Raw genomic sequence first — 27,361 nt, forward strand, 5'->3', positions numbered from 1 at the left:
GAAGAATGATAGAAACGCACCGGCTTGGTAGCACGACGTTCGTAACTCCAGCATGGTGGTCACCAAGGTGCAGACCCAGGTACCTAAACCATATAGCTTTCCTTCGATGGGCAGTTGATGCGCCACCTATAGCGGCAAATAAACTGCTTAACAAAGGAAAGTAAGTTTTGCACCGCTAGGTTAACTACTTATGTGGAACAATCAATTAATAATAAGAAGTCACGAATGTGTTTAAGCATTCCATTTACTTGCTTCTTTTCTAGCAATGCAGACGTCTTGTTGTTGTTTCATACATAGCAGCATAAATCCCTGAGAATAAGAACTCCAACTCACAAAACTTGGTCAAATAAAAGCGTACTGTGATGCTAAAGAATGTGTTTTGTCCTCAAATTTATTCTGTACAGTGTCATTTGATTTCCTGATTGAAATCATAAATAAACGCTGCTTAACGATATCGCGTCATATTTCTACCGCCTCTGCTTGTATGCGCGTCATTGGCCAGTCAAACAAATTCACGAAACAAAGAGTGGCATACATTGAGCGAAACGTGGCACTAGTTACCAACGAACAAAATCTCACCTGAACGGTGTGGCATTATTGCTGCATTTTAGTGTGTCATTAAAATACCGCAAACAGTGTCGTAGCGAAAATTTTGGGCATCCTTACAATAAATCGCACCTACCGGGCTAATCAGCACGGTGCATATCTGCGTACCTTTTATGCAAGTCTCTTGTTGGCGCAATAAACGAAAAGAAAGGGGGTTAACCAAGGGACCCAATTTTTATTAGTCATATAAGAAGCCAACAAAGTTGCACAGAGTGATGCAGATTCTTATTCTACAATCGGTTGCATCCTTAACTAGCAAGATGTAGTACAGCCGTTACCGCATTTGTTTCCTCGCTTGCAGGCGTCCGTGCGTGCGTGTGTATGTGTGTATGTGTGTGTGATAGCAGTAAATGTGTAATCATTCTTCGAAGCATTCTTTGCCCCTGTCAGGCACATTAAACGTGTAGTCGGTATTCTGTCCATTATCGTCAATAATAAAGTGTGTATGCTATGGGATTCACACCGAAGTCTTACTGAGCTATTGCCGGATGCTGCGGTGCAGTGAGCTAGGATAAGGTGTTGTCAGGACAGGGCACATCTCCGCATCCACTCCGGTAGTCGCTGCACACGGCGTGGCTGAGGGCGGCCACACCCTTCCTATTTTGGAGGTCATCTGCGATGGGTTTGAAGGCAAGTCTTGCAGAGACAGGTGATGGCTTCGTGTGCACTGTGCTCTCGCGCGCCTAGTTCGCTTTGAAGCGAGAGGCAGCACGAAGGGGAATCCGCTCACTGCTGCTGTTGCTACTGTCCTTCATCTCCCCAGCGGTCTGACAGCAACTGTCCTCGGTCATCGAGTGAAATGTGTTTATGTTTTTGTTTACGTGTGTGACGCTATTCTTACTAATTAAGTTGGCGAGCAACTGTTCACAGCAATATGTTCACCTGATAAAACGACGAACCATATTGTGTATAGCTGCCTAATAATTTGTTGTCGAAATCAATGCGACTTTTTTATATGACTGCGGAAAGGAGTAATTGCACAGGCATGAAAATGGGCGCAGCGGTTGATTGCCAAAATGTTCTTGGATCTACGGATTGCAATTTTCATAAATATGGCAAGGTATAGTCCAGGTCGATTAACCTGTGTGAAGAAAAAAGAACAAGTGTAAAAATGATGTAGTGCAGCATCGGGCATGCATTCACGCAAACAGAAAAATACATTGTTATGAACTTCACATTTCACAGACGCCGTTCTCGGAATTTGAACGTGCACTTTTGTGCAGAGATATAATATTGGCAATCAAGTAGTCTGCGAATAGCAATCTTCGAGACCTTCGAGTGACAAAAATGAACAGAATAGAAATCGAATATAATTTTCAACGTTTTGCGGAAAATGTAGAGCTTTCTTACCATTATTATCAAAAGAACTTGACATCTTATCCATAACAGAAAGTTTCTTTTACACTACGCATATCAAAGTGTGCATTATAGGAATTGCATTAGAAACAACCAACCAGAGTGTTGGGAAGCTCAAGGCTCCTTTGAGAATAAACGGTCATGCTTTATCAAGGTACTATAAACGTAACCTTGGGGTCTAAATAATACTAGAGTATATTGTCGCGACGAGATATACATGTAGTTTGTGGCCACAACAAAATAAAGAAATCACTTATTCTCTAGTTCGAATAGGTGGAGCAAGTGGGGCCACTATACAATGAAGTATGCCGCAGTTAAACGTATTCTTATTTATTGTGAAGAGAGGCCAAAGGTGCTGCATCTCTAAATGACACCGAATGAATATCTACTGCTAAATGACGCACGTCCTAAAAAAATTTCATTGCGAGCCAACGTTGTCAGCCGGCAAAGTAGGACTGATAGAATGCGTACATCGAGGGCTCAAATACGTTACGTCCAATGGAGGTGAGATTTTATTCCTTAAATTTAATGGTAGATCGTGTGGAGTTACCGTCGTAGCGTGTTCGGAAAAAAACATTCGAAAAATATTCGTATTTTCAAATAATGACTCTTTTATTCCAGCGCGTAATCAAACAATCACAATTCGGTTTGACGATCTAATTGAATAAAACCATATCTTAGTTGTTTTTTGAAAGTAACGAATAGCCGCACATCCCTGAAGAAAGAGAATCAATTTCATGCATCGCATGGCAGTTTACCAGAACATCTAACTACTGTTTGTAGCGCTTCTAGAATTAGTCACAATTGAACTTGGCACAAGGTTTGATCATTGCAAAATAGATTTTACACTTCGAGTTAAAAGCATGCTCCCAGAACTCGGTTGACAAATGCGAGAGGGAATCTCAGAACACACATAAGTATCAGTGCAAGCGTAATCAGAAATTTTTGCGCTGCAAGAACTCTTTGAAGCATTGGGCTTCTTTCGTCATTTCAGAATGAAGAAAATGTTTCTGAAATTATGCCCTCTGTTACTTTATCACTTTGACATGTCATAAGTATGCCGCAGAGGAAGTTGCGAAACTTCAAATGTCGTGCAACCATATAATATATAGAGCAGTAAAAGAGATAACTTCTGTCTTTGTGTGCTTAGACTCTTGAATTAAATAGTTTCAAATACAAGACGCGAACTTATCACCCGTAATGCACCCTGAATGCCGCCATTGAACTTGCCAGTGTTCCACGTATTGCGGAAGAACCTAAAGGGTGCAGAAAAGGAAAACTGCAATAAAGTCATTTTTTTTTGCGGTATTAACAATATATCTCACTGTCCAAAAGTATTTCGATATCTAGACAGACTTCTAAAATCCACAGAACGAGCTTGGTGGGCAAATCCCTCCGTTTCAGAATAAATGCTTCCATCATCATTATCATCACCATAACATGGTGGCGATGAATTGTGACCATACCAAGATTCTAAGCGTTTTATATAGCCATAGAGAAATAAAAGATTACAAAAGCAAGGCCACTTCGCCTCCCCATACAGAATGTTTTTCGTACTACCAATTAGTAATTTAACTCTACGAACATCAGCCCTATTCTCCAGTGGCGCATGACATAGATGCTATGTAGCTGTTCTGCATAAGTTTGTTGAAACGATAGGAAGGCTACGCTGACAACGGTACAGAGCCTCCTATATTTTCATTATTTATTTATTTATTTATTTATTTATTTATTTATTTATTTATTTATTTATTTATTTATTTTCGTGATGTAAGCTCCAACAAAATTTTTTTATGCGTAAATTGCGCAGCGGCCCCTTCTGATTGATTTTTTTTCGTTCCTTGCTGTGTACAATTTTCAGTACGTTAAATGTGTTTTCTTTTTTTTCTTTTTTTCCTAGTGTGTATGAGCCATGTTTTGAGACAGCAAGGGTAGTTCAACGAAAGCAAATATAGTTCCGTACAGCACGTAAACTGCTGGACAAGTAACAGGACACAATAACGTAGAAAGGAAAGTGATGAAGGGATGCACGTATAAAGAAATGAAACACAAACACAGACGCGTGCACACGCATGCACTCACATATATAAAAAATATCGAGGTACTTGCTCAAGTACGATATGTCTCATACACAACAGCCTACGCTACGAAACTGAGACATCCAGGCATTTATTCGAGAGGTTGTGCATTAATTTTTGCTTTCGAATCAGATAAAAATTTTTAATTATTGCATTCGTATTCGATTCAAGAATTAGTGAAATTGGGAGCGAGGGCTCCTCTGAATGTTTTCGCTACAGCAAGTTGTAGCCAGCGGCCCGATTCGCGAAGTTCTTATACTAAAACTTCTCTTAAGAGTTGATGGCAGCCACTGGTGGTGTCGGACATGTCATATGCAAAGGCGGCTGGCCAACGGTAAACAGCACATACATAAGAGCGACAAACTTTGTTAATTCGGCCCCAGTTTCTGCGCGAATGCTTGCTGGACACCACATCTGCACGACTGTTTCTAAAGTGCAAATATAAGCATGCATCGTCTTGGGTAGCGTAAGAAATCGTCTCAATTCAGGCAAATTTAGGTAAAGCATTTTAGTATTTGCCCAATTCCACTATGCAGGCTCAGATTCCTTGTAAATGAATGTGCGGTGCTCATAATACTATATACTAAGCTCCTTCACCGAGCACCTTACTGGATACCGCGCACTCTTTGGGACCATCCTCCTCATTTGTGTCACTATACGCGTCGCTTCCAAGATGTAGAATATGCCATCAGCTTCCATACATCTCTTATTTAGAAACCAAGTCAGTTTGTTCGATATCCAGTTGTTATCACCATTGCAAGTTCGATATGATGCAAATAAACAGATTTATGCTGGATCACTTCACGTATATCCGTCCATTTGACGCTCTTTTTAACATCGGAAGTATATATATTCTCTGTTCAAGTGGATATTCGCACTGTATTTCTTCTCTGATTTTCGTATTATACGCCAGCTAGAAATGATGCGTCACATATGCGCGATAAAGGAACGCGTCAAGTGGTGCACTGTAAAACTGAGTCTGATGCACTTACGTCGCAAAATGTGGCGTAACTATTTTAGGGAAGGCTTGCCATGCCCGAACCTATTTCCCATACAGCAAGCGTAGTCGCGCGGCTCTGCTATCGGCGGCTAGAGTGCGCCACCGGCGCTTGCGACCAAAAAGTGCACGAGTCGTATACGCTGTACGTACACAAGGTCGCGCGAAGCATACGATATTTACGTAACCATACGCGTCCAAAATACAGTTGTAATATGCACAGTAAACCCCGTACACGTGCTCGCAGGTAAAAAACATGTTCACTGTGAAGCGCCCGCAGTTTGACTACTATGACCGTGCTACTTGCGTTAGCCTCCACAGTGTACCCTGCTATGCATGAAACGCATTGTAGCTCACTTAAACGTAGCACCTTCCATAGGGTGCGTTACCAATACTTACAAAATATACCCTTTGCCATTTCATAAGTCGAATCTCCGATGAATGGTATCACTCCGAACATGGCTTGAGAGCCTTTTATAACGTCGCAGGTTATGGTGCGGAAAGTGTCTATCGGCGCTGTGGTCGCAAGCTCGGTGAATCCACACTGCGTGTCCAAAAGAAGACAACGATAGTGGGAACCGAGATATGAGCCGCTACAACCAGCAAGTGGTCTAAGCAAAATATAAGAGAAATATTATTTCTCTACCATACGCTGGAGAAGGCAAAAGCTTTTGGCAAAACGTTAGAGTGTCCACAAGTAGACTATGAGCAAGACTGCGGGTAGGGAGCCCCCCCCCTTCCCCCCCCCCCAATCAGAATTAAAGAAATAAAGACTCAGATAAGCAATAATTCTTATCGCATGCTCCTACTTCATTATTGCACGCAATTTTTTTTTATTCGCTTGGCTTCCCACGCGGCACGCACATTTTACTTCCAACAGCAATTATTTGGATGAGCAGCGAAAGTCAGCTTTATCAAAAATTTGTTATCTGCACTTACCGCTACTGCAGCAGCGAATGACATGGTAAATGGAACCTGGATGGATAAAGTAATTAGCTATAATGGCTGAAGAACAGGAAACATCGACGTCAATCTCCAACGATAAGTTAGTATCAGAAGGAAACAGTCAATAAGTGATAAACCAGAGAAAACGGTAGATAATGAAATGTACCTGCCCACTTTATTACTTATGGCTTCCTTCAGCCATTGGTAACAACTTCACTTCACAAGCTAGCACGTTTATTATATTTTACTAAGAATATACGCAAGAATAATGCACAATACAGATATAATGAACCTCAATAAGAATGATAGCACAGTAGTCTGAGCGGGTTTGTTAGGTTCAATGTAGTTCATGGAAAGAAATGAATAAATAAAGAAAAATAACGCACTTTTCGCCTGCATGCAGAGCTGACCACGCGCACAAATTACAGTTAAATGCTTATAGTCTACTGGGCAACAGCACGAGGCAATGCTTAGTCCACGTCTCCAGTAAAGTAATGTCACGCCTGCTGTGCTTCGGTCTCACTATCTGGACACGGGGCCCATCGGACAGTAGGCGCCTTACCATGTAACGGGCACCGGTGTCAAACCTGATACGCGTCACTGGCGATGACGTCTCATTATAATCTGTCTCTTCACCTGCCTCGTTGTCCTAGCATGTCCTCTGATGGTACGCTCACTCCGTGGTCAGGACGTCTTCAGCAAGGGCTGCATCCGTCCTAGCCTTTTGCACTCGGACTTGCGCTCGCCCAGAAAGCCCCGAGGGTAGAGGGCGGGCATAGAGCGAAGCCCTCAACATCATCATCATCATCATCATCAGCCTGGTTACGCCCACTGCAGGGCAAAGGCCTCTCCCATACTTCTCCAACAACCCCGGTCATGTACTAATTGTGGCCAGGCCATGCCTGCAAACTTCTTAATCTCATCCGCCCACCTAACTTTCTGCCGCCCCCTGCTACGCTTCCCTTCCCTTGGGATCCAGTCCGTAACCCTTAATGACCATCGGTTATCTTTCCTCCTCATTACATGTCCTGCCCATGCCCATTTCTTTTTCTTGACTTCAACCAAGATGTCACTAACTCGCGTTTGTTCCCTCACCCAATCTTCTCTTTTCTTATCCCTTAACGTTACACCTATCATTCTTCTTTCCATAGCTCGTTGCGTCGTCCTCAATTTGAGTAGAACCCTTTTCCTAAGCCTCCAGGTTTCTGCCCCGTAGGTGAGTACTGGTAAGACACAGCTATTATATACTTTTCTCTTGAGGGATAATGACAACCTGCTGTTCATGATCTGAGAATGCCTGCCAAACGCACCCCAGCCCATTCTTATTATTCTGATTATTTCCGTCTCATGATCCGAATCCGCCGTCACTACCCGTCCTAAGTAGATGTATTCCCTTACGACTTCCAGCGCCTCGCTGCCTATTGTAAATTGCTGTTCTCTTCCGAGAGTGTTAAGCATTACTTTAGTTTTCTGCAGATTAATTTTTAGACCCACTCTTCTGCTTTGCTTCTCCAGGTCAGTGAGCATGCATTGCAATTGATCCCCTGAGTCCCCTCAACTTGAACACCCGTTATCCTTGAGATTTGCGTCCTTCGCGCCTCTGCTCCAAGTCTAGGCGTGAATGAGCGAGAGGGATCGGGCCCTGCGGGGAATGAGCGGTGCAGTAACAGCTCACTCGCGGCACCCCTGGGCCGCGCCGTTGCTGACGCAGCCCGAGGGCCTCTGAACTGAGATGAACTGCACCACCACACCGTAATCACTCCGTAGAGCTGCCAGTTCCACTCAGTAGGTATGTGGATCTCAGGCCTTGCCTTTAGATGTCACAATTTCTTTCAGGCCAGCAGCTCGTTCTGCGAGGTTTGCTCTGCAGGCGTCGGCGTGTACTTACATCAGTTGGCGCGTGAACGACATTGTTAATCGAACATGCGGGTCATTCGAAGGTGCTACAGAAGGGATAATTTCCACTTGGTCAGATAAGCGCTCTCTGTCCAACTCCACAGCAGGTGCTGCCTTGACCTTAGTGAAAGTGTAAGCTCCCAAAACTTGCGAGAGCGAAAATTTTTCCTCCACTCTAAATACCCAAAGCGAAGAAGGAATTCCGTAGGCATTCTTTATGAAAAGAAGAATGAAGAAAATGTTTAGTCCTGATGAAATGTTTATTCAGGTGCCAACCAGGGTTTTTTTTTTTTTTGAAGAAACACGTATACACCTCCTTTGCAGCTTCGTGCTACTGTCGGGTAAATCGCAGTGTTTTATTTTTATGACACTTGCGCCTCCTTGCGTATTTCCGCAGAATACTATATATTTGTCTTCGACGCTTGTTATGAATGACACAAAGCATTCTACTCACATCAACCATTTCTCCATCTTCGCACAACTTGTAGGTGTTTCCTAGGCACTAGAAAGAGATGCGCAGTCAGTTTGTACCTAAATGGATGCTTCACATTCTGTGCCCCATGATTCAAAAGCAGTTCCTTGGAATAGACAATCAATTATTTTGGTACAGAACAACCGTACATTGACTATACCCACTGGAAATTTCACCAACGAATAAATTTACGAATTTTGTTGACCATTTGCATAGACCCGCCGTGGTTGCTCAGTGGCTATGGTGTTGGGCTGCTGAGCACGAGATCGCGGGATCCAATCCCGGCCACGGCGGCTGCATTTCGATGGGGGCGAAATGCGAAAAGACCCGTTTGCTTAAATTTAGGTACATGTTAAAGAACCCCATATGGTCGAAGTTTCCGGAGTCCTCCACTACGGTGCGCCTCATAATCAGAAAGTAGTTTCGGCACGTAAAACCCCATAATTTAATTTTTTTAGCCATTTGCATAGTTACATTTAATAAGTATCCCCTCGGAATGCGCTGAGCGCGGTCAACAAGCTAGTCCACCTTCCTTTTCATGCATTGGACATGCTGTCCCGCACCGCCTGTATTCTGACAGCCTGTGCTAAATCCAAGCTTTCCTTGTCTCGTAGCGCCACCGTTACTGTGGTGCCCCTGCCTTTTTTACCTCCACCGTAGCGACTCCCGCCTGGATGGTATATATACGTTTATACCTCTTTATTGTGCGGGCCGTTTTATCAGGCCATTCCTTTTTGTAACAACGTTCAGCGTTTCCCTACACATAATTTTGTTTTCTCGCGCTAGGTGGGAGCCTCTGCAGCGCTACCGTCGCTGTGGTGGTGCTACAACCTTCTTTCCCAGGACTGCGGCTGATGGTTGCTCTTTTGCATTACAGGCAACATGACCACTGAGTATGTTCCGGAATAGAAAATTTGGGCCACTGGGTATGCGCAACTGGGTAAGCGCCATTAAGTGCACGAAAAGACAACTTGGAACACTGAGCATGCTCGATGGGGTATGTGCCCCCATAGACAAAGAGAACCAGCGGCAAGATACTTAATAAGAATGAAATGGTGGGCAAGTCGGAATAGGTTCATGATTTACCTCGAAAAAAAATACAGAGACAGGCAGTACAACAACACTGTTGTCATTATTTCTTGTTCGTTTGCTTAGTTGTCTTTTTCTTGTGGTGTAAATTATTAACAAGCAGGAAGTGAAAAAGTCGGCAACAGAAACAGTCTATGCCAGAGAAAAAACTTGAAATTGAAGGGACCGAATAGGGGTAATGATGTGTATCAAGCAAGGTGGGTCTAAACGCAGAGAAGAGAGTCAAGCTGCTTAATAAGCTAGGCTTGAATTTAAGCATGTGGGTATAACTCTTCCTTGGGCTTCACAAATGCATTTTAGTACTAGGAAAGTTTCTGTCACTATGTGTGATATAATTGAAGGGACAAAACGTAAATCATACTAATTCTTAGTTTATTCCCTAGAACCAATTTTGTAAACGTTTGAAATTTCTGCCATTATAAATTGTTCGCTTAATCTATTTATTTGTCTTAAGATATGATGGCGCGTTCATCTGCTCTCACTTCTCAATTACACACAATTGCTTTATTCGCACTTTTACCTCTCCTGCCTAATATTTCTGAATTCATTACCTGGGTGCACTGCATCTCCCATATTGGGTAGCGAGTCATGTTCTGAAGGTCCATCATTATCGTATTCATCATGATATCGGCAAGCATCTTAACACCCATCTCCGCAAGTCACATATCCGGGGGATCTGTTGATTTTCACATGCGAAGAACCTACTCATCTAGTCTTGTGTGCGCCAACTGTGGGCCGATCCCAGAGATAGTGCAGATCGAGAAGCCGCCGCTTGGCGCCCTAACTCGCTCGCTCGCATTGCTCCTCCCACCGTTAGGGGTGCGCCTGCCAGGAATAGGCGGTGCTGCTTAATTAGGGTTCGGAGAGCTCAGGCGAGCTACGTGCCGAGAGAGGCGGACAAACCCGAGAGGGCGTTTTTTGGCGTTCTACGTGGCGACACGCAACGGACTTGTATTTCTCGAGAGAGAGGAAGCTCCCCACCATCTTCATGGGGAATACCAACGTAATCATCATCATCATCAGCTAACTTCGTGTTCACTGCAGGACGAATGCCTCCGCCTACGATCTCCGATTGCCCCAGTCCTGGGCTAACTGATTCCAACTTGCGCCCGCGAGTTTCCTAATTTCATCACCCCACCAAGTTTTCTGCAGTCTTCAACTTAGCTTCCTTTCTCTTGGCACCCATGCTGTAACTGTAATGATCAACCCGTTACTCATCCTATCGTATGAACGTGGATATCAATGTGGAGCTCTCTAATCCAGCTAAAGAGCAGTTCTCCCGTCTGGCGCCAACCTAAGCACACCTGTAAAAGCGCCCACTGCGCGACGTGCTGGTGTGATTGGCCACGTGTTTATCAGAATGGCCAATTTAGCCACTTGCAAGTATGCTGCGTGCTTGAATACGCATAGGCCGCTTCCAGTCGACTGAAGAATAGCACTTAAGAAAAACGCTGATGAAATGAAAAGTGTGTCCAAACATTTGCGTCGTCTATGCTTTCAGAAATACTTCGGATGAAATGCATATATCATCAGGGTTGCCTTCTAACTTAATTCTTTTTTTTCTATTCAGAGGAGCAGACATATTGACAAACTCATAGCCTTTCTGAAAATATAGGAAAGTACATTTGTAGCTAAACTATCAAACTGATCTACAATAAGTAGCTTTTGGCTTTAAAAAATGTTTACGTTTGTGATAGTTCTAGCTAGGTTACCACATTTACGCAGGTCGTGTTCATGCAGCTGGCCACAAAAAAAAAGACAAGTAAAAACAATGACCGTGTCTAGCCGCTTAACGAAGTATCCACCGTGTACAATCAACATTGCAGCTGTATCTTTCTCTCTGTGCCTTCCCCCATGAGTCCCTTGCACAGTAGCAGACCAGAAACGCTCAACTGGATACACTCCCAGCCTTCTCGCTCTCTCTATCACTCTCTTTGTATATATATATATATATATATATATATATTCGTTTGTCCGTCCATCTGTCTGTCTGTCTGTGTGTCAAACAATAATACTATGCCTTAGAAACTGCGAGTCGACCTACCTTTCCTAGGCTGTTGGGAAAGCCAAGCTTGATCGGTTCGCGGCATATGTTGTCGCTCAAATCACTGCCGTCGGGTTTGAAATTTATATTTCTTACCCAGCTTGCCACTGAAACGGAGAGATATGAGAATTAGATAGAACATCGCGGACTAAACTAAAAAAAGATTGAATGACCCTTGGAAAACATATTTAGAGCCAGCAGACAAGGACGGAAGGAAGATTTGGACCAGATACTGCGCTACTTCGACAAATGTATTCACAGAAAAATAAACAAGAAAACCTTATACACCATGCGAAGCGATCAAAATGTCAAATTAAGTCTTCCAAAAAGGCCGTTTCCTTATCTAGCAGGTCAATAGAAGGAGTGATTACGCAGCTTCGACCACTCCCACTGTTAGCCCCATGTCTCAATAATTGCGTGCAGATATTTATCTCGGTGCCTGGCCACAACCACACAAACACCAAACAAAGGAGTGCCGCCGATTCGTGGCATTGAGCAGGCAGAGGACCGTCACGTTAATCCTTCACATTCAAAGGATGCTCTCTCGAGCAGTCATTAGGACATCGTCCTGTCTGTCCTATGTGCTTCTTATCGCAGGATAGCGGTAACTCGTACACCAATGGCTCTTCCCAATCCACAAAAGGACTTCGATGTCTTTTGGAACATCCAACTGCAGACTTCCGGCTCGGGTCTGTCAACCGAAACACTCTGCGAAGTTTTTTGGAGCCGAAGAAGCAGCTCTCGTGTTCACGCGACTACTATTGTTTTAAGATAGCGTGCCATCCTGTGCAAGTGAGGCACAGAGAAACAAAACACGTGCGAAATCATTACTGAGGCACAAGCTATCAATCGGAGTGGTGAAAGCTGTGTAAGTGCACCTTCTATCGACCTGCTAAATAAAGCTGCATTTTTCGAAAATCTTTGTTGTTTCCTGTCATTTGGAGCAAGTCACATTAGTTTTTGTATTTAGCCTAATTACTTCATTTGTTATTAGCAGTTTTCAACATAATTATTCTATTCCGGGCAAAAGTGTAAATGAGAAACCTCTAGGCCATAACTAAAAATCCTTAAACCAGCTTTTTGTTGGTCAATGTACCCTGCCTAAAGGTTTTTCTCCAAGCCTGACAGACAACCTACGAAGTACAATAAAGTGCCCCGCGACTGCATGCATGCGAACAAAACCTAATAAAATCCTTTAAAGGCAACAGAAAGAAAATATATTCCACTGCCACCTTGCCATCGAAATAACTTTTCGCTATTAAAAATGTCAATTTTCAGCTTATTGCTCCCTCTCTTTTTTCATTTTTTTTGCAGTCCACAGACCCTTGGGCGTCGCGCGCCCATTGTAATTCACAAGTCTCGCTATAACTGGCCACAGCATCAACAATAATCTGGATACAATGTATACATATATATATATATATATATATATATATATATATATATATACAAAAGTAGGAAGCGATTCTCGTCAGAAAGCTGAAAAGTGTACGGTCGAGCGATCATTAGTGACCGCTCGACCATGTGGTGCACAGTCGTGCATCATGTACATAATTTATGGAATGCGTACACAATCCTACTACGTTGGCTATATAAACTCACAATTCGATTTGCAAACAGGGGCGGGGGGGGGGGGGCATATGAAAAGCAATGGGCTCTTTGTTTCTCGAAAATGTTCTACCAGGCTCTACGTTAGGACGGTGACCCTTTACATGGGAACGGTCTAGATAAACAACTTACAGTTAGGGTTAAACCTGTTGATCACAACGGTGAAGATGTCTCTTAAAGCAATGAAGCTGTTCAACGGAGACATATTTTTGAAGGTTCCCCTTGCTGTGCACTGGAATATACCAAACCACAAGAACGTTGAAAAACGGCTATGGAAAAGAATGTCTGGTTTGACTACTGTGTTATAAACTCCTTATTTATTTGTTATCATTACTAGAAAGAGCTCCTAGTGTCTCGTAGCCATGCACGATCCTTGTAGCTGCTTTAACACATAAGATGCTATCTTTATGAGGACACTTAATTATAGAAAAAGGAAAAATCGTTACTCTTCTTTCTTGACGCAGCTTTTAACCTTTTGTGACTGTAAACTGAGAGGCAATATTGCTTTCTTTCGACCGGTGGTCCACTTTGACTCCGTGTAAGGACGGCATATAGGCAGTTTTTTTCTTTCATGATTCTTTCTTTTACTAAAATATCTTTGCTGCTCCAGCGCTGAAAAAATGGCATGCGACCCTAATCTTTGACTTAGGTGTCTCTTAGTTCCACTCGCACCTCGGCGTTGATGTTGTTTAGGTTAAGCGAGCGCACATCTTTCCCCTGGCGCGATATCCGGGCGAGGAGCGAAGGAGGACGAAGCGCAGCGCGCGCCACCTGGTGGGGCCTAGCCCCCTAGCGAGTGACGCACGATGCGCGCCTTACGCGCCCTCTCCAGTGGTGACGTCAGAGCATGTAACGAATGCGCGCGCGCAGCTGTTGCAAGTGAGCGAGCGAGTGCGTAGGTGCCCGCCGGGAGAGAAAAAAGTGAGGGAGCAGTGACGTCACATCCGCTCTGCTAGAAAGACGTTCAGGCTGTGGCAGGCAACTCTTTTCCATTGATTACCCGGTTAAATATCATGCCACCTTCTTGTGTGTGACGTCATTACATCCGCTCTCTACTTCCCGGTTTCCAGAAATTTCGCCAAATTCGTCCTCACGTGAAGGGTCTCTAAAGTCAATGATTCTGTGCTTTGTTGTGCCGTAATCGGTTATTACTAATTAATTCTAATTATTCCAGACACTTCAGTAACTTGACTTGTAACTAAACTTATGCTCTGATATGTCTAACGAAGCTAATGAAACCCTTGAATTTCGCACTGTACAATTTTTTTCTTTTTTTTTTCTGATTTACTTTGAATTTGTCCCCGCCCGTCTGAGGAGGTGAACTGGAAGCACTGCGACAGAAACAAGAGTGTCATTCGATGTAGTGCCACTAATAGCTCATGAAAGAAATTGCTAGCGCTCACATCTATAGGTAATGCGGCCTGACCAAGGCATGGTGCGCCTCGGTTGCGAATCTGGTATAAATTCTTTTTTGATACAGACACATTTCTCCATCACCTACTCAACATTACAGGAAAGAACACTCCCTTTCGCGCTCTAATACATGGCTGGTCTAGGAAAGTCTAGGAAATGTTTTTCTGTGTTTTTCTTTTCTACATTGAATTCTGACTTTCTGCTCCGATCTAAGCAGTTTCGTAAATAAATTGCAAATAAATCAGCAAAGAAATGTCTATTGTAGGTAGAACTCTATAATCAGTCTTACTGGCTTGCTACTCATATTAGTGCTGACTGAAATGCTTGTTTTGGTACTTGCTGCCCTTGTTTCATTTCCCCATCGATAAGTCATGCCGCGAGCGCATTCACTGATACCTAATGTGGAAACAAAGCACTGCTTGAGCGGCGGTCTATCTGCGGCAGCTGTTCTGAATCACACCCACGCGTCACCCACGCGCTGCCTCCCGCGATCTTGCGATTAGCGAGGCATTCGCGCCTGACTTGCCTCCGTTTGCAACGCACCGCGCGAGGCAAACTAACTGTCCGTGCCAGACATTACATCGCGAAATGAAAAGGCGTATAAAACGTCACTCAAATTTCGCATTAGGGAGTATCGTAATCATCAGTATTTCTTTTTTGTCTGTTCCGCTATCATTTGTCCCAAGTAGTCCATTCATGCGTCCAAAATCACTACATAAAGCATTGTTCGGTACCCTACGGCACTGTGCTCCGATAGTGACATGAAGTTTTTGTTGAGACTGCAGCTAACAGCTGAGAAATCGGTCTGCAAAGACACATTCATGCCGGCGATTTACAGCGGTCGTGTGACCGACTGTGACTGGCCACCAAGGAGCGAACGGCGACCAATGGGAACTCCAACCTGCCTCTCGCCACACCGAAATGCGTCGCGATTATTGCCCTTCACGTCAGTTCGCATCTTCATCATTGCGTAAAATACACATCCGCATACACAGACGCCATGCTCCTGCACCGCTGATTTGATCACCAGCTGTGTGACTTAAATCGTGTCACTAATGAAAGAGAGATAGAAAGAGATCAGCGAGATGCGTCAGTAAAAAACTCATTAGTCCCCGAGCGAGTGACCCAAACTAGTCACTTTGAGAAATAAGTGACCGTTTAACACTGTTTGAGACAGGTTACTTCGCGACCAAATTGGTCCCGGGACCTCTACGAGCCTCCGCTGTGAATTAGTACTGAGTGTGACATATGTACCTCCGCGACGCCACAAAAAAACTGTCAAATTGCATCAAGCAACAGATCGTGACGTCGCGAAGATTCGGTGGCGCTGCCGTCCCGTTTCATCCAAGTAAAAAAAAAAAATAAAGCTTCTGAAACTCTAGTGGGGCATGTTTCCTCGGCATGACAGATTAACAACGTAGGTCAAATTTTAAGAGATACTTTGCAACAGTTATCATCCTAAGTGGCGAACAGCGAAGAGGAAAAAGAAATTCAAACGCAGTCGTCCGCGCTTCATGCATGCACAGGAGGACTTCTCAGAAACGCGAGCGCGGAGCACGCTGTGTGAAAGCAATCACTAGCTCCCTTGCCTTTTAGTCGCAAAAAGTTTCACTATAAGATGCCACAAGCCTCCGCTCACCACCATAACCGAGTATGATCACGGGACGAGTACTTCACCGCGACACACTACGCGAGATGAGAGAAAAGAACGCACCGGCACCTCATCCCCACGTGCTATATTCGCTGCTGAGCACGTGCGTTCTGTTGATAGACAGGCATTTTGTCGAGCGCTCCTTTATTTGTACTAAGTGCACTCTGAAACAGGTCTTCACAACGCACGTTCTTGAAAGCGATGCATGCTCAAGAGTGAACACTAAATCTTTGATCACAATATCCCATTAGCAATTCCACAGAGGTTACAACAGCTGTGAAGCTCATAAAACCGGTATGTCTGCAGTAGAGCTATCGACGTACAGCCCTGTAGTGCACGCGGTCACCATCCTTGCACCTTCGTCGTCTGAAGCTTTACGTTAAGTTATTCAAGTTGCTGGGCACTCAAGCTGATTTGATTTGGTAAACAAGAATTCGTTTAAAAATCTGTCCTGCTTTTACAGCAATTTCGAACAACTTAAGCGAAACGTGACAGAAAGGAGCGTTTTTTGTGGTAGTTTACGCCGTGTGTAACCTTCTTCAAAAAGCGACTTATGGGCCTAAATGATTTATGAAATCCGTGCAAGCTATTTTAACGTTTGTCAATAAGCGTCAACTTACCCTTACAAGTGACAAGTAGGCTTGCGCAGCCGTCTGGAAGCCAAAATTGACAGGGATATCAGAAATACTCCTGAACACAAAGACTTCAGTTTTGTGCAGAAATGATTGTAGTATAGAATATACTGCTTCTAAAATATGATGCGCTGAGCGTCACCTATTCAGCGGTCTACCAATGAACACGTTACATCAGCTTTTGACTTCTGTTACGTGATGACGAAGCGTCTATACAACACTTGCACTAATACAACGCCCTCCAAATCACTTACGCGCATCGCAGCTTTCATCTAATATTTTTATTTACACAAATGCGCTTCTCTATGAACATCTACTCTTTTCATTATCTGACTAATTTAGGCTAGCATAGTGCTTATCTGGAAATTTGGTGAGATCTATAGATGCGTTCACTCGTTTTCTTTTTTATTTTTTTTGAACAGCTCATCACGAATAATAGCGATGCTAGTTTTGCATCAGCAATTATTTATTTCTTACCAAAAGCAAGAAATAGTTCCGTAAATTTTGCACGTTCTGTTCTTCTACATATTGAATTGGCTGCGACATCCATCTTCAAGTCCATTACAAATCAAATGCCCTCAAACACGGGAGTTTTCGAAGGAGGCTTATTGTTCTTTCTTTTTATCGCGATAGTAACTATATGGACACTCCACGCGCGTTTTTGCCGTCACTGTCGCCGACGCCGTGATGTTCTGTATAAAGTCCACGGGCGATAACACCGTCGCTGCGCATCGTATGCTGTATGTGTGAGCGAAAGCACGCGCGAGAAGCTGACGATCTCGGCTCAATCTCGCGCGCCATATATGCAGGAAAGCTGGTAGACAGCGCGGGAGGGAGTGGGGCGGCTTAAACTCCGCCAACAAGTGCGTACTTTGCACGGCCGCGCGCGGTCGCCCACTACGTATCTTGAAAGTGATCTGCAGGTGGCTCCCACCTTTGTGCGCGCTGTGTTCTCGCCGCTCCTTTGTTAAAGCGATAGACCGCCCTAAAGCCACTTCGCTCGCTGCTGCTTCTGCGCTTGCTCACACCGCCGTTTCGACAGTGAGTGTCCCCGCTCATCGAGTGTAATGTGTTCATGTTTGCTTAGGCGCGCTGAAACCATGCTTCTTAATTCAGTTAGTAAGCGAATTTTCCAAGTGGGCGATAAAGCTACTATCCTTTCTTCGTATAGCTGTCTACTGATTTCCTATCGCATTGATACTTCGCATTGCGGGTGAAACTACGATTTTTTTTATAAATTACTGCTAATTTCCACCTTTTATGGTGTTATCTCATTATGGTCCCTATCCCCACATTCTCGTTAGCGCCTCTCTTCGTTTTTTGTAATTTTGTCCTGTTAGCTTCAGCCGTGTTTGAAGTTTGAAGTTTATTTCTTTCTTCATTACAGAAAGAGGAAACAAGAGCTAAAGGCCATATGGCCTGACAGGGGCTGTTTCTCCTAAGCGCGCAGTGTACGTCTTCAGCCAAACGTTCTCTTCTGCAACAAGCAAATATTTGTTTTAAATTATGTACTGGCTTTCTTTGGCACCATACTTTCTTATCGGCGCTAGTTTTCCGAATGAGCGTTAATTAAACTTTTACACAACCGCATCACGCGTCAGGCGCCAGGCTTTCGTGTGCATTTCCGTCAACGTTGTGAAATATATCTGATCTAGGTAGAAAATTTTTGTTTAGTAGTTTCTCATTACGAGTGCAATGAAACCATAAACCACACCCTGGTCAATAATAAATATAGCATTCTTGAAATGGGCAACAACAACAATACATTGAAGTAACTCATGCGCCATAAACAGGAAGTTATCATATAACAACTTCCAACTTGGACGGCAATGCTTTCACAAATTAAAAATCACCTACAGTTGTAGCTATGCAGCGGCACTGATGTTTCTGAAGTTGCTGCTCTAAAACAAAACCAAGTGCTTTATATTCATAAGGAAAGACAGATTTTAACCATACAGGAGTGTGAGACGGAGACGTTACCACTGAGCCACGAGTTCGATAACCATACAGGAAACTGAGCAATAATCAACTTGAACAGTAGAAATATTATTTTATTGAAATTTTTTTAATCGAACAGTCTCAACAAGGCACAATAAAAGGAACCTACCTTTTTACCAGAGCACAAGTCGAGGTCATCTCCAAGACACTGCAGATAAGCAAGAAGAAAAACTAAAACATTTAAAGCATTCTTCGATACCGAAGCAGAAATAGTCGTTATGGCCATCTATTAAAAAAAAATCAGTATCTATTCGCGCTTTGTTACCACATTAAGAAAACAATTATTACACACGTCGACAAACTATATGTTTTCGTTTGAAGCTAACTACAAACACCAAGAAGCTTCTGTGAGCAACTCGCACTTCGTTGACAAGCTTTGCGCAATAAGCTTTCAATAACTGAGATCAACTAACTGCAATATTTTTCCTCCAATGACATTGTCAAAAGTAACGCAAGAAACGAAGCAATGGAACTAAGCACTTGCCTACTCTCTTGTGCAAATTCACAGTACAAAAACAGCCTCTAAAAAGAGGATACGCTCCCTGTAAAAGGACTGAAATAGAAGAAAAAAAGTTGAGTCGTTGGCGCTGGAATTCCTCACCACCCGCACTAGCGGCTGATGGGGCTATGTTATACTTAATTAAAGCAATAATTTTTTACGTTTACTGTCTTTTTCTAATGTTGCTCGAACACTATGCTTTGTTACTCGCACACGACTCGGCATTCTAGAGATTCCATAATTCTGTGCTTGCTAACCAATGCCAATTACAGCTATGTACAGATCGGTTCAAATGCTCAAGTATACTAGAACGAGAGAGATAATTCCTATTTGTGCGCCCATACTATCTCGGACCACAATTCTAGCCACATCGCCACCTCGTATGTATCTTCAGCTGTTTTGTTACCCAGCGCATTGTGTATTGCGAGCAGTATTTGCGTGCACACAGAGAGGCGTAAAAAGGGGCGCGGTGCGGGTGTAGGGGCCGGGCGCTGCAAGATGCCTTCGTACTTCTAAAAAAAGAAAAAACAGCCCTCCTCAGGGCTATGTTCCGCAGCCTAGTCTTACCAAGCTTATTTATGTGATCTTGCATGTATCGAACTCCAGCGGGACTTAGTTTCCCGATTTCGTGAAGATACGAATAAATAAAGGCTCCTTATTCATTTGTTCATTCCTTAATTCTTTTCAGCCACGTTTGCTTGGTTTTCATCATTTCTGCTGCTTCGTTGTATTCTTAGAGTATTATACCCTTTTTCCTTATGTTTAGTGAAGTAGAGTACACATTGGGGGGGGGGGGGCAGATTTAATTGACTAAATCAACTGGTTTTTCCTTTCCCTTCACTAAAGAAATCGTGTTGTCACTGTGTGTGCCCTCTCGTGCACGGCTGCCTTCACCTGCGCTTCAATTTCCTACCTAGATAGTTACCTAGTTATCCTACCTACGTACCTAGTTTCCTACCTACCTACCTACATGCCTAGTTATCGCACAGCGCGGGACGCGCCTACATGTATCTGAAGATTCTGGAAAGATATCAATGCTTCTACCCGCTGTCTGTTGTCGCCGAACCTTGTGTTATCTGATTTCATCGCGTGACGCGAATTGTGTAGAACTTTGTGGAAGGCGCGCGGGTCCCAACGATTATTCTGGAACGTTCGACGACTGCTGTATAAAAGCCGACGTGCTCGACCCGCTGAGCAGATTTTCGACGATCGCCGACCGTGTTCGCCGCTATCGTTGTGCTATAGGTGTAGCCTGTTTTGTGGGCACACGTTCGCCCAATAAAAGTTAGTTTTGTCGTTCACAGTATTGCTACTGTGTTCTTCAACGTCACCACGACGTGACAATATGTTCTCAACTGCCCGTAAGGATTTAGGCTTTATAAAGGAGCAACCAGTCAATTTTTGAGATATTATCCAACGTGCACTCCGGACAAGTGATTTGTTATATCCATGCACGTCACCGTTGGCTAGACATGGAGGATGTAAAGAAAATTTATCGCCAAATGCTACACAATTGCGGCATCTGGGTGTCACCTAACTCAAGCAGTAAATATTTCCTGCTCTCGATTTCGCACTTGTGTTGCGTAACAAAACATGTGGTGTGGGGCACTGAAATCGCAGCACTCACGCAATAAGTTCTCCGAAACATTTGCAAAGAACACAGAAAACTCTTTCTTTTTTAATACTTCCAGCGCACAGTCGGTGTGCACACCCACTGTGTTCAGAGGTTGGGCAATCCACGTTACCTGCGCACCAACGACGACGAAAGCGTTGAGATCTAAAGCGTTGCTTTGAAAAACCAAGCGTTCTTCTTTTTCATTTATGTAAAAAGAAATCTTCGCCGCATATATGTATCGCACTGACCCAGAATACCTGCATCACACTAATGCATGAAATTCAGAAATAGAGGGACATGCTGGCCAACGAGAAGCCAAGTGCTCCACTAGCCATTCCCCCTTCGATGCCAAGCCTTTGCAACTAAATGCGAAAACTCGTGCTTTAGCTCTGCGCGCTAACCTCTCTTTGTCGCTGCCAACTCGCGTGTAACATCAATGCCAACACATTCAAATACCTTCCAGCTTGAACGACGCACGGAATTAGTGGAACAAATGCCCGGTTTATTACCTAATAAGTGTTTGCCTTGGTAACATATGTCATTTAGCAATGCAAACGTATTAGGTAAAGATCACAGTGCCGGAATTGAAAGTACAAGCTTCGCTTTGTTTTCGAGCTACCTTTTGTAATAATCTAAGAACATTTTCTCCCTCTCCCGTTACCGACTTTTGTTGTCGGCGTCCATCTATGCTGAGTGAAATTGCGAATTACGTCGCTATCTTTCTCCGCTAATTGGATAGGCAAATATATGTGCATAAACGATGCTGTTATATGTGTATGTGTTCGACATAATTGGCGAGGGCGCGATAAAGCAAATGAAAAATGAAAAGACATTTGATTAAGTAGAGGTACCAGCAGTTCTAGACGCTCAAGAAATACTGGAAAGTGCGTGAATGTATTGCGAAACGTCTACAAACACTTCCCAGTCAGCTTGATTCTGTGCGAGAAAAGTGGAAAATAGCTGTCAAGAACTGAGTCAAACAAGGGGACAAAATCGTGAAAGTGTAAGAGTAGGGTTGAAGAATAATATGCAGAAGACAAAGGCAATGTCCAGTAGCCTGTAGGAAACCGAGAAGTCATGATCGGCAGTCAGCTTCTAGAATTAACGCAGGTGTACGTTTGTCTGGGTGATTTATACACAGGGGACCTGATCCTGAGAAGGAAATCAGCAGATCAAAAATTAGTTGTAGCGCATACGGTATACATTAGCCCAGCATGACCGGGAGCTTCCGGCTAACGTTTGAAATGAAAGTGTACAAATATTGCATTCTAGCGGTACCAACACGTGAAGATGAAACTTGGTGGTTAACAAAAAATTTTCAAAGCAAGTTAAGGACCACGCAAGAAGTTATTGAATGAAAAAATGTCACGCTTAACGCTAAGAGAATGGCAGACAGCTTAGCAAATTACAGAACGAATGGGTGCAGCTCTTATCCTAGTTGATATTCACGTGAAAAAAGTGCACCTGGGCAGGTGATGCTGTACGTAAGGAAGATAGATGGTCGTCCATTAGAATTGCAGAGTTGGTACCACTGGAAAGCAAGCGCAGTCCAGAATGACAGAAAATTACGTGAAAGGATGAAATTATGAAATTTTCAGGCACAACTTGGCACAACTTGTGGGTAATCGGAAATTGTTCAGAGAGGCCTTCGCCCTGGCAGCGGGCATGTAATATGATGATGATGATTGTGATGGTGACGATGATGATAATGATGTAAAAGCCGATGCAGTGGTTCAAGGGTTTTCGGCTGCAATAATACAGGACACTGCTCTGCTGACTGGCTCCATGGTTCACTCGTATTGTCCTCACGCATATTTTTGATAAATAATACATCCACAAATACTTTCCAACTCACACTTATCCTTGAATATGGAGGACAGGGTTTGTTCGCAAAGCAACGAGACTGCCTGCCACGCGGCGCTGCTGGCGCCCGTAGCACGTACCCCGAAGGCGGCATTTCTGGCTTGGGTTCTAGGCTAAGTAACGTACTGGGCGGCAATGCTGTCGGAACTCTCACGCACTGAGGATCTGAGGTGGCGCAAAAGCTGCTTTAGAGTTTTTGACACGGCAGAAAACGTCAGAAATGGAGCGCTCCCTGGCGCAGTGGTACGCGGTTAAGTTTTGCTTTCACCTGGGCAAAACCACTTCCGAGACGCTTTGCCCTGGTTAAGGAGGCTTACAAAGGCGACACCCTGTCGATGGCCCAGGTTTTCCGGTGGTTCAGTGAGTTGGGGAGCGGACGGGAGACAGTTGAAGAAATGGAGCAATCTGGAGGCCCTTGAACGAGTGGGTTCGACAAAAATGTGGCCGAAGTAAAAAAAAATGTCGTGGACTCCGGCTGTCACTTGAGTATCAGAATAATCGACGAAGGCTTCGACATGTGCAAAACGCGCGGTTCACAAAATTGTTTCTGAAAATTTCAGCATGCGGGAGGTTTCTTCGAAATTGGTGCCAAGAGTGTTTAGTGATGAACAAAAGCACCACACCCACACCGCGTTCGCGGTGACCGCCTACTAGCCCGGATAGGGGATGCAACCTTGCCGCAGCCGCCGTACAGCCCCGATTTGAGCCCGAAATACTTTTTCCTCTTCCAAGAGCACAAGACACGCATGAAAGGTTACCGTTTCTACAATGTTCCCGCCACCGAAAGGGCTGTCAGAAGGTCTCTGAAAGAAGTTACGGCAGTTGATTTCCAGGGAGCCTTGGTAGCATGGGAATCGCTTTGGCAGCGGTGTACCGGCGCCCAAGGAGACTATCTTGAAGAATTTTAATAATACGTACCAATCGGACGAGCAAATTCTTTTTACCCGACCCAGTCTCATTACTTCACGGCCAAATCCTGTATAAATAGCTGTATTAAATTGTGCAGCACATCCAAACGCCTATAAAATTTGTACTAAAACCGCTAAACCGTCAACAGTGACTTTTATAAGTTGGCTTTAAATCTGGTTCGGCCAACCATATAGAGTGAGTTTAAACTTCGTGAGTGCAAAATTTTCTTTTCTTAAGCAGGCCCAGCGATAACCACCTTCACCATTTTGCATGTTGATGTAATGTTTTTCTTTTCTAGCAAAGCCTGGGTTTTATCTACGTTTACAACTGCCTCGATAGCAGGACGACATGTCCACCCTATATAGGTGGAATGCAATGTGTGAGCTAATGGTAATAGATCTTTCCCTTACGTGTTATGCGTAATTTTTCCACCGTGCTGTTAGGAAAGCTAATGGCGGTTCATCCATTAACCACTTCACTGCCTACTGCTCAGGTGCTGCTTTATGCGCGGTAGAATATGTCAATGTCACCTTTGCGGCAAACTAGATCTCTCAGAGTAAACTTCGTATAAAGGATAATCGCAGGCGATATGATAATCGCAGTACCGTAAAGAAAAAGATACTTTATGGAGAAGCATATTTCTGAATTATGAGAGGGGGCAAATTCAAATAGATTAACAAATTACGAGAAAATAAGCACTGGTTGCGCGCATGGAAACTGTATGATGCCTGTTCGTATCATGTCTCATTTGCCATTTTCATAACACACCACTACAGTCAGAGCTCATTCAATGTCGATTTAACAATGCTTTCTTTTCTCGAAAACTTATCATCTAAAGGGCAACAATTCTACTGTACATAAATATTCTGGGTTCTTGCACAAATAATCAGTTTCACTCGATACTTCCAACGCCAAATGTGACAGCATACCATTGTGAAAACATTGTGTCATCACAGTTTTCATGAAATGATGCACAAGACATCGACAAATTGGTGCGAAAATTCTTGCCATTGAGTTGTTATATTGCTATATTGTTACACTATATTGTTGCATTGTTGTTACAATACAATTCGCCGCTGATAATTCGTAGATTCACATTTCTCACAGTACATAAGTTTTTTTAGGCAATGATATTATATTATTGTGTAATTTCTATGTTCGTATAGCTTATCGTCTTATTTTGTTCCACCTGAGAAATCACGCGGCAAAGTTAAGAAGGGAGTGGGAGGAAAATAAGAATGCTCCTTCGAATTTTTCAGATAACGGCATTAGTGTTTCGTTACATTCCTAAATTTTCATTCGATATTACATCTGGCAGGCTATCGAAAAAACCACACTAGCCTTGCATGTCTCCTTGGTTCGAAGTTTGAAGCGAATATAAGCGTATAAGTGGTGAAGTTATTGTTTTACCTGCCCAATGTTCATAACATTGGGAATCGAGCCCTCAATGCAGCCGTCATCTGAAGCAAGTCTTGTTGTTTCGGGAGCCATGGTGGTGACATTGTTCGCAGGCACTGTCGTCCCAGCTGTGGTCTCCTCAGAACGGGTTGTCGTTCCCGCACTTGAAATGCCGCCTTCATTCGTAGGGGCCCCTAAAATGAAATTTTAAGTGTTATTCGCAAAATGCTATATAGCTTGTCAAATCTACATCATCCGTAGTACTCGTACATAAAGAACAGCTTCGGTAGTTTTCCTTGCACAAGATGACCTCACCGCTTGCACCACTTGAATCACTCGGAGAACTTCTAGTACTCGATCCATTTCAGAGTTCCCTGTAGCAGGGCTTTCATCGCCTCCCGATAGAGGTGTCGTCGTAGCACTGGTTGTAACTGCTTAAAGAGATTACCGACACCTCTTCAAAGAGCGATGTGAAAAATAAGGTGACCATTTTCTCAAGAAGTAGTATATTGTACTCCCAGGTGGCCTTGAAGACCAAATTTACGGAAAGAAAAAAGAGAATGCTGCTTCCGGGAGACAGGTGTCAATAGCAAATTTTAAAAAATACCTCTGAACAATGTATGGCACTTCGATTACAAAGTTGTGGTAGATCGAAAGAGTTTAATGAAGGATGAAGATGTCTTACCTGGCTAAATAAGGCAGTTGGATACTTCAAATGAGACTACTGAGACAGTATACAAATACAAAAATAGTGTAACCTTTAGAACACCTTCTGAATACCAAGCTAAGTGACCACAATAATATGTGTGACCCAGTGATGTAACATATGTTTCATATCTAAAGAGAAATTTAATTCAGGACATGACTTCATAGATGATTCAGGTTTCATTAAGTAACGGAGGTATATAATAAAACATTAGGTGAAATGAAAATTAATAGTTAGAGCCTCCGGCGTCAGTGCACTTTCTTTTTCGAACTAGTCGTTCAGATTTCACAGAAAACATCCACAAATCTTCAGTAGTCACTTTTTTTGGCGCTCTGAAAGTGTCATAGCCTTAAACCACATCTTAAGTCGAAGTGGCAGTGCCTGCACATAAAATGTGCCCTTAAGCACACTCGAAAAAGGATGTGACAGATATAAAATAGGGTCAGCTAGAGCATAGCTGAGAAATATTGACTGGTATTTTGCAATTGTACGCACTGTTAATGTTAAGAGATGTCAGAAGGATTAAAGAATGCAAAAAAAATCCCATGTCTATACAAGCTCTTCAGTATGTTTGTGTTCTTTATGGAATTACGTTTCTACGACGTTTTGTACAGACTTAATATTTCATATCTACACCTGTGACGAACCATGTCGTCCTACGATGTTGACCCAATGTATAACTGTGCCACGTTTTCTCAGCCTCCAAAAACAAAGGTGAGTGCGAGAGCTTTCGGGGCCCATCAATGTCTTTAAACTTAGTTTTGCCCTTTATTTTACACCGGAGCAAGCTACGCGAAATGAAGACCTGCCAGTCTTATGCTAATCAAGCTAATATACGAAGCATACATTGCAGACATAACAGTAGTGTAATAAAGTGCTTCTTTAACTTCAGGCTTCTCTACGCGCATTAACAATGTTTGCTTCCGTGAAACAAACAAAGCCTATGTCAGGCTTCAAATTGATCAGGGTCTTTCAAGCACACTACGTTGTACAATGTATCAAATAATGCGATATATTTCATATGCAACTGATTCTACATGTACTGCGTAAACTACATGTTCTTACATATAACACAAACCTTATATTTGTAACTTATTTATAGTAAATGCAACACATTGCACGCACTTTATAAGTAATACAAAGCAAAATGCATTGCCTCTAAAAAAACACTTCTCTTGTAACACAAAAAAGATATGCAGACAACTGTACATCTTAGTGAGTAGTTTTTACACTAAATGAAGTCAATGCGCAAGACAGCGTGACAAAACGTTGAATGTCACCTTACAGCAGTGAAATAACACCGTCTTGTTTAAAAACGGCACCTACACTCAAAGCCTTTACTAGAGAGATGTCTCTTGTGTACTAAGAAAGTAGACAAAAACAGTAGACGGTAACCTTACCATCGCGGGCCCAAACGGCGAACGGATATGTCAGAGTTGTCGCGATGACGAGCGTAGCCAGCACACTCATGCTTTGACTCAGACCGGTGGAAACCTTCACGCCAAGAATGAGTGCCTTCGTTCCTCTTTTGTTCAAGATCTACTTATGAAGAAACAAAGGGCAGCCGCCAAACAGAACAAACAGCT

At 43.3% G+C, this 27,361-nt stretch overlaps 1 protein-coding gene across 2 annotated transcripts; it reads right to left on the reverse strand.

Annotated features, from left to right (window-relative positions):
• Window positions 1-766: 766 nt before the first annotated feature.
• LOC142590288 (uncharacterized) lies at window positions 767-27,361 on the reverse strand. 2 transcript variants are annotated; one of them, XM_075702285.1, is made up of 10 exons: window positions 27,176-27,359; window positions 25,082-25,263; window positions 18,895-18,933; window positions 16,776-16,808; window positions 13,224-13,323; window positions 11,484-11,590; window positions 8,333-8,380; window positions 5,977-6,012; window positions 5,437-5,581; window positions 1,598-1,687 (listed from the first exon to the last, which is right to left on the reverse strand). In XM_075702285.1, the coding sequence occupies exons 1-10, from the start codon at window positions 27,243-27,245 to the stop codon at window positions 1,683-1,685; spliced, it is 765 nt and encodes a 254-aa protein (XP_075558400.1). In that variant the 5' UTR covers window positions 27,246-27,359; the 3' UTR covers window positions 1,598-1,682. The 2 variants fall into 2 exon arrangements, with proteins under 2 accessions (XP_075558401.1, XP_075558400.1); XM_075702286.1 differs by lacking the exon at window positions 5,437-5,581 and having other exon boundaries at window positions 767-1,687; window positions 27,176-27,361.

The sequence above is a fragment of the Dermacentor variabilis genome, chromosome 8 (genome assembly GCF_050947875.1).
Source record: "Dermacentor variabilis isolate Ectoservices chromosome 8, ASM5094787v1, whole genome shotgun sequence".
NCBI lineage: Eukaryota > Metazoa > Arthropoda > Arachnida > Ixodida > Ixodidae > Dermacentor > Dermacentor variabilis.